Source organism: Embiotoca jacksoni, unplaced genomic scaffold (genome assembly GCF_022577435.1).
Source record: "Embiotoca jacksoni isolate LCO1_2020_lvr unplaced genomic scaffold, fEmbJac1.0.p SCAF_17, whole genome shotgun sequence".
Lineage (NCBI taxonomy): Eukaryota > Metazoa > Chordata > Actinopteri > Embiotocidae > Embiotoca > Embiotoca jacksoni.
Window position 1 is genome coordinate 1,984,282 of NW_027185307.1, and position 14,216 is coordinate 1,998,497.

Sequence of the window (14,216 nt, forward strand, 5' to 3'; positions counted from 1 at the left end):
GTTTTCTGGAGGTCCATCTGAAAATAATCCCTCATTCATTAGAAAAGAAGATTCAAGAAGACCTGTTTTTGGGGGCGTGTCTGTTTGATTGACAGGCCTGTGGTGCAGTCAGATCACAGCTATCGGTGGGCGGGACGTAGTATCGTCAGGTTTCCAATCAGATCGGTTAGATCCACCTCTGGCTCCTCCCCCAGATCGTCCAAATATGGTCACTTCCTGCTCCAAACCGCTCCGAACTAGCAAAGATGGTGACGGACAGAATCTGAACTGGAGGATTCATAACGTTCACAAACCGACGATGACATCACTGATGGTTGATGACATCACTGATGGATGATGACAAAATACTACTAGAATATATTTGAAAAAAAATTCCCCTCGGGGATTAATAAAGTAACTACCTAACCTAACCTAATCACTGCTGGTTGATGACATCACTGATGGTTAATTGTTGGTTATTGTATTTTCCATATATTTTCCTTTGACATGCAGGCAGTTTAGATGAAGATAACCAAGATTAGAGCCAAATTAAGTGATGATTAAGGTTTAATTATGTAATGAAATAATTCACAGACCTGGCATGAACACGTATTCTCATATCTGAATGACCAAAAGTTTCAGTTTTGCGAATTTTATTCAAAGACGACATACATGAAGAAGAACATACTGAAGATACTTAAACATGAAGCATCAGAAGGAGCCAGAATTAGACGAGACAGCTGGCTCAATTACACGGACGATAAACACGGAAATGTTTCTTCCTTATTCTTTATTAAATCAAGCAAATGCTGTGTTGTCAAATTTTGTTTCATATCAAAACAACTCTTTAAGGAAATGAGAGAGAAACAGGGACATCAGATCCTCACATGCCAGATGTTTATAATCATAATTTATAAATCCACGAGGTAGAGAAGCAATAGATGGAGGAAGGAGGCGGGGCTACTGAGAGTCTGAGAGAGGACGATGTGTGTGAAGGCATGAAACACTCAGCCATTCATCTGCAGAAGAAAGGAAGGTGAGACTGGGGCAGAATGAATGAAATGTGACCGGGCTCCTGGCTCTGTGGAGGAGGAGGAGGAAGAGGAGGAAGAGGAGGAGGAGGAGGGGGAGGAGGAGGGCCGCACAGAGGACAGAGCCATGGAGGGAGGAAAAGGATGAAATTAGAGAAGACAAAAGATTTAACAGGTCAAAAGGAGGGCAGGAAGAAACAGGAAGGAACTGGAAGATGGATAAATGCAGTGGAAAGAGTAATAAAAGCTAAATGGAGTGAAAGGAGAATAAATCCAGAGGTGAAAGCAGACCGACGTTTCTACTGGAACTTTATTCTGTGGAGCTTCGATGTCTTTTACAAACAGACAGGAAATATGAGCACAAATCATTTCTTACTTTTTAACATCTTTTTAGTCATAAAGTTTGTGATAATTTCAATAGAGCTGTCAAGTATAATATACAGAAAGTAGACAATAATATCAACATCTGAATATACCGAACAAACATATCCAATGTGCACAGGAGGATTAGACAACCAAGGAGGAAACCGTAAAGTTCAAGTCTGGCAGTTATTCATACTACTAGTCACCTTGTTAAGAATATATTTAGTCATGTAACTCATTTACTTCATCAAAGTAATGTAACTTTTTACATTTGATTACTTTTAATCTGTTTTAGATGTACTTTGATTTTAGATCAAAGTGAAAAGTCTTAAAAAGTAGATTTAAACTCATTAACTCATCACTGTCAAACTTTTATTAAGACGCAGAAGCAAACTCAAGACAGAACCAATCAAAACCCCAAAATATGATATTCTGCGTATAAGCTGTTCACCAAAGAGAACATAATTGGATTTAACCCTTTTGTAAACACCAACAACACAACAAAAGGTGTTTGTGACTGTAGTGTAAACCCTGTCAGGCTGACCCTGTTCTTCAGTCAGAGGTGACGATGCCGCTGCAGGCCGCAGTTGTTGTTGTTGTTGTTGTTGCGTTACATCATCGGTGATGTATGTTTTTATTCAGGCAGCCTGTGTGGCAGCATCAGTAATGTTTGTGATCCACCTTCACTGTGAAGCGTTTGTGCTTCCAGCCTCTGTGATGTGTGTGTACGTCCTGCCGGCCGGCTGAGTGTGTGTGTCACTCACTGTGACTCTATTAGTCCGAGACACCCGGCAGCTCCTCCGATGTCTCTTTACACTGATTCCTTCCTGCCCTCCTCCCGGCCCGGTGACGAGCACACGGACGCATATACTACTGCAAGTAAAGCTACTCAGAAGTTCCCACAACACCCGGATCTCATGCCTGGTGTGTGTTTGTGTGTGACGGGGAAGACGGAGGAGAAGTGCGTGTGTGTGTGTGATCGTCTCGGCTCTTGTCTCCCCTCTGACTGTCCCTCCGTCCTCCTGTCTCCTGTCCCAGGTGCTGTCTCTCGGTGCAGACGTGCTGCCGGAGTACAAGCTGCAGGCCCCTCGGATCCACAAGTGGACGGTGCTGCACTACAGCCCCTTCAAGGCGGTGTGGGACTGGCTCATCCTGCTGCTGGTCATCTACACCGCCATCCTGACGCCCTACTCAGCCGCCTTCCTCCTCAACGACCAGGTTCGCTCTCCGCAGGTTCAACTGCTGTACTAACTGTACTGTGTAAGAGTCAGATCAGGAAAGTTACAGGAAGTTATTTTCACAATAAAGGTCTAGCACAGCCTTCATATAAGATCATTTTAATGTGAAGGGCAGAACAGAAAACAACGGACTTCCCAATGTGAGCGTAAACGTTGGCTGACAGAATATCTGCTGGTATGATGGTTTATAAATAAAACGATATCATAGGACTTCTTGTAAAGTTCAAAACAAGTCCGTGTGTTGAAGCCCTGAAGTCTCTCCTCAGACCTCAATCTGTCTTTTTTTGTCACTTTCTCATGTTTTGTCAACATACGTATGCAAATTATCTGAAAGCTCTTAATCTGTTTGAAAGATGAAGTCACACAGACGTCTTCTATTTTTACACCTTTAGATTGTAATTCTCTTCTTTGGTCTACATGTGCTTTCTTTATCCTTTTTCTATATTCTTCTGTTTCCTCTCCCCTCCCCTCCCCTCCCGTCCCCTCCTCCTCTCCTCTCCTCTCCTCTCCTCTCCTCTCCTCTCCTCTTCTCTCCTCTCCTCCCTTCTCCCCTCCTCTCCTCCCTTCTCCCCTCTTCTCCTCTCCTCAGCAAGAAGTAGCCATGCAGAGTTGTGGTTACTCCTGCTCTCCTCTGAACGTGGTGGACCTCATCGTGGACATTATGTTCATCATTGACATCCTCATCAACTTCAGGTCTGAGCTGCAGCAGTATGAGTTGTTCTTGTAGTAATCTGGTTGTAAAGTGCTGACTCAGCGTGCCTTCTTCCTCTCAGGACAACATACGTGAACATTAACGATGAAGTGGTGAGCCACCCGGTGCGGATCGCCGTCCACTATTTCAAAGGCTGGTTCCTCATCGACATGGTGGCTGCTATTCCCTTCGACCTGCTCATCTACCGCAGCGGAGAGGAGGTGTGTGAGGGGGGAGAGTCGGTCAGATGTTTACGTGCTGAGGGAGGGTGAGAGGGGACAAAAAATAACAGGGGACAAATGCTGTACTGACATTGTGTCTCTGCTGGTGTTTTTATCTAATGGAGAAAAGTGAAGATAACAAACAGGACAGAAAGAGAAAGGAGGAGGGGCGGGGGGGGTGGAGGGGAGGTGGAGGTGGAGAAAGACGTAGGCAGAGGTGCCTTCGTTTCTGTTTCATCATTTACAGTGGGTACGGAAAGTATTCAGACCCCTTTAAATTTTTCACTCTTTGTTTCATTGCAGCCATTTGCTAAAATCAAAAAAGTTCATTTTATTTCTCATTAATGTACACTCAGCACCCCATCTTGACAGAAAAAAACAGAAATGTAGAAATTTGTGCAAATTTATTAAAAAAGAAAAACTGAAATATCACATGGTCATAAGTATTCAGACCCTTTGCTCAGTATCGAGTAGAAGCACCCTTTTGAGCTCGTACAGCCATGAGTCTTCTTGGGAATGATGCAACAAGCTTTTCACACCTGGATTTGGGGATCCTCTGCCATTCTTCCTTGCAGATCCTCTCCAGTTCCGTCAGGTTGGATGGTGAACGTTGGTGGACAGCCATTTTCAGGTCTCTCCAGAGATGCTCAATTGGGTTTAGGTCAGGGCTCTGGCTGGGCCAGTCAAGAATGGTCACAGAGTTGTTCCGAAGCCACTCCTTTGTTATTTTAGCTGTGTGCTTAGGGTCATTGTCTTGTTGGAAGGTGAACCTTCGGCCCAGTCTGAGGTCCAGAGCACTCTGGAAGAGGTTTTCTTCCAGGATATCTCTGTACTTGGCCGCATTCATCTTTCCTTCAATTGCAACCGGTCGTCCTGTCCCTGCAGCTGAAAAACACCCCCATAGCATGATGCTGCCACCACCATGTTTCACTGTTGGGATTGTATTGGGCAGGTGATGAGCAGTGCCTGGTTTTCTCCACACATACCGCTTAGAATTAACGCCAAAAAGTTCAATCTTGGTCTCATCAGACCAGAGAATCTTATTTCTCATAGTCTGGGAGTCCTTCATGTGTTTTTTGGCAAACTCTATGCGGGCTTTCATATGTCTTGCACTGAGGAGAGGCTTCCGTCGGGCCACTCTGCCATAAAGCCCCGACTGGTGGAGGGCTGCAGTGATAGTTGACTTTGTGGAACTTTCTCCCATCTCCCTACTGCATCTCTGGAGCTCAGCCACAGTGATCTTTGGGTTCTTCTTTACCTCTCTCACCAAGGCTCTTCTCCCACGATTGCTCAGTTTGGCTGGACGGCCAGGTCTAGGAAGAGTTCTGGTCGTCCCAAACTTCTTCCATTTAAGGATTATGGAGGCCACTGTGCTCTTAGGAACCTTGAGTGCTACAGAAATTATTTTGTAACCTCGGCCAGATCTGTGCCTTGCCACAATTCTGTCTCTGAGCTCCTTGGACAGTTCCTTTGACCTCATGATTCTCATTTGCTCTGACATGCACTGTGAGCTGTAAGGTCTTACAGGTGTGTGCCTTTCCTAATCAAGTCCAATCAGTTTAATTAAACACAGCTGGACTCCAATGAAGGAGTAGAACCATCTCAAGGAGGATCAGAAGAAATGGACAGCATGAGTTAAATATGAGTGTCACAGCAAAGGGTCTGAACACTTATGACCATGTGATATTTCAGTTTTTCTTTTTTAATAAATTTGCACAAATTTCTACATTTCTGTTTTTTTCTGTCAAGATGGGGGGCTGAGTGTACATTAATGAGAAATAAAATGAACTTTTTTGATTTTAGCAAATGGCTGCAATGAAACAAAGAGTGAAAAATGTAAAGGGGTCTGAATACTTCCCGTACCCACTGTAATTGTCTCCGTGGGGAAGTTGATTTGCAGTCAGCTGTGGAGCAACATCTAAATAAAACATGTCTTCATCACACAATGTGGTTCAGTCATCAAAAAAAATGACCGAAAAACTAAATGGATTTGATCATCAATTCATCATTTAAGTCATTGATGACGCATAAATGCCAAACAGCTTAATTTTTTTAACTTCACTGCAAGTTAGACATCTTTATGATTTGGACAAAACAAACTGTGAGAAAAGAAAAAGCAGTAAATTTAAATTTTGAACGCCTTTGAATCGGTGTCATTCTGCATCATCACTGACGGGAGCCGTACAATGGATCTTTTATATAACATCTTCATGGACACCACTGTCTTTGTTCCATTTAGAAATCTGAGGGCACCATGTGGAGGCCACATTTCACACTTCCTCCAGCAATTAATTCGACGCTGTCTCCATAGAACATAATCCCTTTTTTGCAGTAAATAAAAAGCTGTTGTTACGAGCGTGTAAAATAATATGTTTTCCATTTTGTCGAGCCAGAACCGATCACATGAAGCGGCCTTACAGCTGTTTAGTGTCAGACCTGAACACGCTGCCTGCTTGGCGTGTGCATTACCGCGCACACGCTTCCTGACTGCAGCTGCAGGTTGAGTTTCTCTTTTATAATGAGCATCAGTAAAGAATCTCGGAGGTCCGACAACTGATGAGTTGTAACCAAAAAGCAAAGTGACAAGATTGATTGGTCTCTGGTGGTGGTCAAGCTTGAAAAATACTGGATCCTACATTTCCCACAATGCAACCTGATAACATCTTTTAATAGACCTCGCCTGCCTCCTAAATGTCACCCTCATTCAAACTTTATATCACAGGGTTTCTGTTGCAAATGAAGGTCTCCAGTCTGGATGACATCATCACAGTTTTCTTCTTGTATTGAAATGACTTTAATCAATACTGATAATAATCAGCGGCGTTCACCAGAGAAACACGCAGCGACACAACAGATCTTCCTGCTCCACGGTCGGTTCCTTCGGCTCCGTTGCTCTGTTGAGTGATGGAAGAAGTGATGGAGGTGTTAGTTGGAGAGTTGAAGGAAGTGGGAGGTGGGTGTCTGGAGAAGGAGGTGGGAGTGAGAAGAAGGAGGAAGTGAGCTGCACTGAGCTGCTGGAGGCCTCCGAGGACACTTCCCACACGCCGAGGAGGAAAACCGCCGAGGCAGAGGTTGATCAGCTGAATGTGACTCCTTTGACAGAATAAATGCACCTATAAGTAAAGGAAGCACGTCAGTAATAGAAAAAGATGTTATTTGTAGTCACGAAGACGTCTATCGCCGTAACAATGACGCAGGTGGAAATTCCCCGACACTGAAATACGGCCCACAGAAAGCTCTGCCAAGGTCTGCTTCATCTTCATTGAAGCTGTCCGGAGGAGGTCGGCGAGCCAGGAGAGAGGAGACTTTCCTCAACTGATATTTACTGTGAGGACACACATACACACACACACACACACACACACACACACACACACACACACACACACATACACACACACACACACACACACACACACACACACACACACACACACACACACACACACACATACACACACACATACACACATACAGACACACATACACACACACATACACACATACAGACACACATACTCACACACACACACACACACACACACACACACACACACACACACACACACACACACACACACACACACACACTGTGAGCAGGACGAGGCGCTCTGCCAGCGCAGTAATTGGACAGTTATTTATTTGTTGTATGGACATGAAGGCGGCCGACTGAATACAAGTGGAGAGGAGAGGGAGTTGACAGGATGTAGCACCTCCTCATCACGGACTCACATCAGGACCAGGCCTCGGTGTGTGTGTGTGTGTGTGTGTGTGTGTGTGTGTGTGTGTGTGTGTGTGTGTGTGTGTGTGTGTGAAGGTGTGTGTGTGTGTGTGTGTGTGTGTGTGTGTGTGTGTGTGTGTGTGTGTGTGTGTGTGAGAAGGTGTGTGTGTGTGTGTGTGTGAAGGTGTGTGAAGGTGTGTGTCTGTGTGTGTGTGTGTGTGTGTGTGTGTGTGTGTGTGTGTGTGTGTGTGTGTGTGTGTGTGTGAAGGTGAGTGTGTGTGTGACAGCAGGTGGGAGCGCTCTTAACGACACCTTATCTCCTCTTTCTCTTTCTCCTTCTCTTCTTCCTCTTCCTGTTCCTCTTCCTCTTCCTCTCCTGTCAGACCACCACTCTGATTGGTCTGCTGAAAACGGCTCGTCTCCTGCGGTTGGTGCGTGTCGCCAGGAAGCTGGACCGCTACTCCGAGTATGGCGCCGCCGTCCTCTTCCTCCTCATGTGCACCTTCGCCCTCATCGCTCACTGGCTCGCCTGCATCTGGTAAAACATCTGAAGAGTGTCCGATGGATCTGATAAGATTCACACAGGAATGATATGGGAATAACGCTGTCTCAGGGTTTATTCTTTTCTAGATCCCAAACAAATCACAGAAATTCAAATTCAATAGTTACATCTTGTAACGATCGTTTCTTTCAGGTACGCGATCGGTAGCGTGGAGAGGAACGGTTCGATCGGCTGGCTGCACACGTTGGGAGACCAGCTGGGAAAACACTACAACGACTCCATCCCAGGTACGAAACACCACGTCATACAGGATGTAGTGTGTGTGTGTGTGTGTGTGTGTGTGTGTGTGTCTGTAAAATGAACTGTTTATTATTATGAGTGTGATCTCTCTGTGAACTCCCTCCCCAGGTTCAGGACCCTCCATCAAAGACAAGTACGTCACGGCTCTGTACTTCACCTTCAGCAGTCTGACCAGCGTGGGCTTCGGGAACGTGTCGCCCAACACCAACTCAGAGAAGATCTTCTCCATCTGCGTCATGCTCATCGGATGTAAGTACCGACGCTGCGGGGATTCACGCCGGTATCAATAACAGATTACTGGTAATTAATCTGCTCACGCGTGAAAGAACCGAGTGGAGATCTGTGGTTGATATAAAAGAGAGTTTCACTTATATTGGTCTGGAAAACTACCAAAAATCCAGTTTTGTTGTAACAAGTTAAAGCTTCTTTATGAGGGTTATTAAAAATGATATTTGTGGTACTCATCTCAAGAACACATATAAAATCTCAGTTAGAAAGTTTTTGGGCTTTTAAATCATAACTAGTTCTTTTTGTTTTTTTATAGAAGATCATATTAATCTGAGTTTATCATTAATGATGGAAAGTCTTTGTAATATCCCTTCTTATGCGAATCAACCCAGCTGCCCAGTGATCAGGCACGATGAAATCAATAGGACTTTTTAAAGTAGTTCTCCACAAAATATTTATTGTTTCCTAGTCTTGATGATTAATTGATTTATTGGACAATTAAACTAAATGTCATTTCCCTGGATTAATGTGGTTTGGATGACGTATGTCGTAACCACAGAAATGTGTGGCATTGGTTTTGTGTTGTCCTCATAAAAGGCTCCTAATAACTATAAATCAAAGTGCGTTCCTGCTTCGCTTCACTTAAATCAGGATGAAATCTAAAACTCGCAGTTGTTCAAAAAGGCCGTTTTTGTATTGATTTTTATTTTTGGCTGCAGACACTTTGGCACTTGTTTGGCCAGAAAACGACCGAAGGCTTGAAGGAATTTCCCTCATTAAAGTCCAATTGTGTGCCGTGAAATCACAATCCGTGTTTTAAAACCTGCTCCGAGGTCTCCTCGTGACGCACACGTGCAAACATACTAACTCCCTGAAACACTGAAACACAGCGGGTTTTTTTGGGATGCAGACGGTGACGGGAGCTGACAGAGGCTGAGAGGTTAGCAGGATGCAACATGACAACAGGAAACAACAGTGAGGCTCATGAAGGATGTGACACAAAACACGCCGTCCTCTGCAGACAAAACGCTTTTCGATCAGTCCACCTCTCCACAGGACGGTCGACGTGCAGAAACATCCTACGTCAGCTGATTCATTTCACTTTCACGCTCATAATTAGATATTTATCCGAATATGGTGTAAAAGTGACTGTGTAACTGAGTGTGTAACCATGTTGTTATCTTGCTGGTATTTGACTGTTTGTTGTTAAGATTAAAGAAAGGCAGCGTTCAGCTGCATGAAAAAATATTTGACATTTATCTCAAATTTATTAAAGGCTTAATTCACACTTTTTAAAGTCTTAAAAGAGTTTCCCGGTCATCCGGTCCACACTGTGAGGAAGGAGATCCGTTCTGAATGCAGTTTCTGTCTAAAAAAATGTGGAACAAAATCTGCAGCGCTGACAAATGTGTCGGCCTCATACAACATGTACATACAGGACGTCAGCCGGGGATGTGTCAGGTCATATCAGTGTTTGAATGTTTGTGTGTCTACAGTCCTTCACTTCAATGTTTCTTCTCCCTCTAATAGTTGAAAATATCACTTTGTTCATTTAAATCAAACTTTCTAATTTATTTGGTTATAATATAAACAGCGAAACATGTGTGATCAATTTCTTCACATTTTTAAGTGATGTAACATTTTATTTGTTTTATTTTTGCTTCCTGCTTCCTCCTTCGTTCTCTCTCTTCCTCTAACTTTCACCATCCTCCCTCCTCCAGCCCTGATGTACGCCAGCATCTTTGGGAACGTGTCGGCCATCATCCAGCGGCTGTACTCGGGGACGGCTCGCTACCACACCCAGATGCTGAGAGTCCGGGAGTTCATCCGCTTCCACCAGATCCCCAACCCGCTGCGGCAGCGGCTGGAGGAGTACTTCCAGCACGCCTGGTCCTACACCAACGGCATCGACATGAATGCTGTGAGTACCGGTCCTCATCCGCCCACATTGTGTGTGTGTGTGTGTGTGTGTGTGTGTGTGTGTGTGTGTGTGTGTGTGTGTGTGTGTGTGTGTGTGTGTGTGTATACACAAGCCAGTGTGCTATTGTTCATGAGTGGATACACACGAGTGCACACACCGAGGCGAGAGGAGTGTTTTGAGGCTGCGTTGTATGTTAATAGGATGATTGGAAGACTTTGTCTCAGCATGCATGGTGCGACAGCATCAGAGAGAATAGGAGTGACGTGACTAATATTTTACACACAGCATGTACTACACCTGTCAGTTCACTCCAGTTTACCGTGTCAGTTTCACGTTTTGCCTCGCCTCAGCGTGAAAAGTACACACACGTATGACCGGGGTCCTAATTGGAGAAATCACATGACCATTTTACGTTGTAATAAAGTGCATAAGTCCGAGTAGCTCGGTTGGGGATGGTTGGATGGATCAAACTCAGCGCTGTAACCACGGAGATCAGGGTGTGAGTCTGAGAGAATGACGTGGAGGTTTTTTTGTGCATGTGTTTTTATAATGAAACCCAACCAAGTTTTTCATGCTTAGGTGACGCAAAGCGTGGCTCTGACTCAGTGTGCTGCACCGGACTGACGGGTGCTTTACACACTTTGGCTTCATACATGTATTCCAACATGCAAATAGACAAGTTCAAGTAACATGTATGGACCTACATGAGTTTGTTCACATGAATGAAGGCTAATCTCTGTCTCTCATGCACACACGCAGACATCCTCATAATAATGCACATACATGTTTTGTTTTGCATTCATTTGATAGGCAGGAAACATGCATGAGTGACTGATGAGAAAGAACACTTTTAGACCCACTTGTGCTTTCACATAAGCTGAAACTCGGACAGCTGCAGGCTCAGTGAGTCACGCCTGTCAATGGACTCACACGCTTTCTACACGCCTGACATATACGTTCGACCCGGCTCGACCTCTGAGTCACGGTGTATAAGATGGAGCACGAACACGCAGCTCACATCTTCTGCTTCCCTCCACTGGGATGCTCCGATGTGACAGTGGACACACGCATGTAGCCACACACACACACACACACACACACACACACACACACACATACACACACACACACACACACACACACACACACACACACACACACACACACACACACACACACATCTGTAATCATGTCATCCACTGGAGATCTGCTGATGCAAACACTTTGTATCGTGCTCGAGTGAACGCACGTCACCTTCATTGTCTTTATCTGTAACACATCATACGTCCTTTGTAGTATAAATAAGCAGAAGTATATTCAGGTTTATTGCTGTTTTGTCACTGCTTTGTAAACCCAATGATATCAGCTAAAAAAACATTATATCTGCTCATAACTTCCAGTATCTAAAATGTGTTTTAAAATCTGGTGTTCGCCGCGTTACGAGCGTCTCATTTGTGTCTGTGAAGCCTCACGGCAGCTCAGAGGAAACTGGGTTTGGGTGGTGAGTCCAAATGCAGAAACAATACGTCATCAGTGGAATCTGGTTCCATTTCAGTGGGATAAGTGAGGGAAGTAGAGAGGAAACAAATCTGTAAAGCCTCCATGGGAGAGCGTTTCTCTGGCTGTTCAGTTCAGAGAAAGCAGAGAGAAGAAGACATTTAGGGAATGAAATGTTTCAGGTAACGTAGCGAAATAGATTTCTGCTCCACTTGAAGTTTATATTTGCTCTTATTATTTTGGTTTAGGATGTTGGAGTTTGTTCTGTTTGCTTATGCAGCATCCATCGTAACAAATTTCACTTTTTATATTTATATACTTCTGCAGTTTCTTTGTTCCTCCATCCTCCTTTAATAAGACTCAGTTTTTCAGACACAGTTTTTATACTCTTCAGGTCCAAGTCTATTTCCCTTCTGTACCTCTTTATTTATTTCCTGACACTGAACGGACATGTTTGTTCAGAAATGGGAGGAGATACAAAATAAAACATTCCAGTTAAACCATTTTAAAACACGTTCACGTAGCAGGGTCTTTTTTTTATTTGTATTCCTCCCTTTAATTCTCCTGCAGTGGTCCGTTGTGCCAACCTGAACCCGGCCTGCACCAGCAGAGCTCAACACAAACCCATTATCTGGAAATCAAACCCGAGCATGACCCGACCTGTCAGTGAATACAGGCTCAGAGCTGCAGCGGAGGGTCGGGGGTGCAGGACGCTGTTCAGGTGCACAACGGCAAGATTTCATAAATACATGATAAAGAATAAATCAAAACTGAGTCATATTGCAGAAACATGTTTTGAGTGCATTATGATTTAAATGGATCAGACTCTCCAGTATCCTGCGTACTTCATGCACAGCTGACTCGGCAGGAATACCTTCAATAATAACTCAAATCTTCTGATGAGACAAAGGCTTTTTTCTAAATACAAACTTGTCAAGGAGATGAGAGTCCCGACTGAAGCTCACCTGACTCCACCTGCTTGCTCTCCTCTCCGTATTCATGCTTTCAGCCTCTCCTCCACCTGCAGCTGCTGCATCCCACCTGCTTTACAGCACCTGTGGTCTCTCATCTTCTGGAGATGTTGTCAGGCACCCAAAGATCTTTACTGACATACTAAGTCAACAATGTCCAGACAACAACACAAGAGAAAAGTGAAGACTTAAACATGATGAAACAGGTAGAATCAAGCGATGGTGTTGACTTTCTGATATTAATCATAACTGAAGGAGACACTTCCTTATGATAGAAATACAAAAAAGAAGCTCTTGTCTGATAAGAAGAGAAAATGCTTGATGCGATGAATAAAGGTGTAACATCTCCTGTGGGTGGAGGACATGTCCCTGTCACTCTTATTGTTCCAGGTTGATTTTCTGTCTCACTGAACACTGAGAGATGTGGAGTTAAGGCTTCGGTCTGCTGCCCTCTGCCCGATCTGAACAGGAGAGATCACTGATTATTGTTTGCAGCCTCAGAGAAAACTGCTGCAACTTTGGCTGTGTGTTTTTAGGTAAAAAACACGTTTTATTCATACTTTCCTTAAAACACACAAGAACTGAACATCAGTGACAGATGAGGCATTTAGGGACCGTACTCTTTGTAGTAAAGATCCAAATAAAGTATTATTTCCACACTGAGCTGAAGCTTTTCTCAGCAGCTCCCACAAAGGCCACAATAATGCATCAAGACAGAAAACATTTATATGAAACAATAACAGGGCAGCCTTGAACATCAGCAGCTCAGTGTGTGCTAAACGCACCATTAAACCAGAACCAGGAGAACGTACGGCCTGTAAAATCTGACCGCAGCACAGATTGGGGTTTTTAGGTGGCACCCCACAAATCAATAAGTCGATGAGTCGGGCACGAGGAGGACCAGGAGGCTATAACTCAAACACACAAACTCCTCCGTTTAGATCACAGTCTGTATATAAACGTGTTTGTAGCTTACGACTCTAAAGAATGAGATCCTGAAGTGTCTTCAGCTGCAATACCAGCGAGTGCCACTAGAGGTCGGCTCCAAAAAGCCTCCGGCTCCATAGACTCCCATTCAACTTCTCTCATCAAATCCAAAGTGAATAAAATGTGTCCATCAGTTATCTCGGTGTTGTTAGCTAAAGTCACTCCTTCTTCTTAGTTTTCTGGAGGTCCATCTGAAAATAATCCCTCATTCATTAGAAAAGAAGATTCAAGAAGACCTGTTTTTGGGGGTGTGTCTGTTTGATTGACAGGCCTGTGGTGCAGTCAGGTTACAGCTATCGGTGGGCGGGACGTAGTATCGTCAGGTTTCCAATCAGATCGGTCAGATCCACCTCTGGCTCCTCCCCCAGTTTGTCCAAATATGGTCACTTCCTGCTCCAAACCGCTCCGAACTAGCAAAGATGTTGACGGACAGAATCTGAACTGGAGGATTCATAATGTTCACAAGCCAACGATGACATCACTAATGGTTGATGACATCACTGCTGGTTGATGACATCACTGATGGTTGATGACATCACTGCTGGTTTCTATGTTTCTTCAGTAGA

The 14,216-nt window shown here is 44.3% G+C and overlaps 1 protein-coding gene across 1 annotated transcript in view; it reads left to right on the forward strand.

Moving 5' to 3' along the window:
* The window catches only part of kcnh2b (potassium voltage-gated channel, subfamily H (eag-related), member 2b), a 285,472-nt gene that overhangs the window by 261,876 nt on the left and 9,380 nt on the right, over positions 1–14,216 (forward strand). Inside the window, exons 7-13 of the mRNA XM_069151235.1 lie at positions 2,412–2,591; positions 3,201–3,304; positions 3,385–3,523; positions 7,628–7,782; positions 7,939–8,033; positions 8,155–8,295; positions 9,996–10,195. Coding sequence (XP_069007336.1) covers positions 2,412–2,591; positions 3,201–3,304; positions 3,385–3,523; positions 7,628–7,782; positions 7,939–8,033; positions 8,155–8,295; positions 9,996–10,195 — 1,014 coding nt within the window. The remainder of the gene's footprint in view (positions 1–2,411; positions 2,592–3,200; positions 3,305–3,384; positions 3,524–7,627; positions 7,783–7,938; positions 8,034–8,154; positions 8,296–9,995; positions 10,196–14,216) is intronic.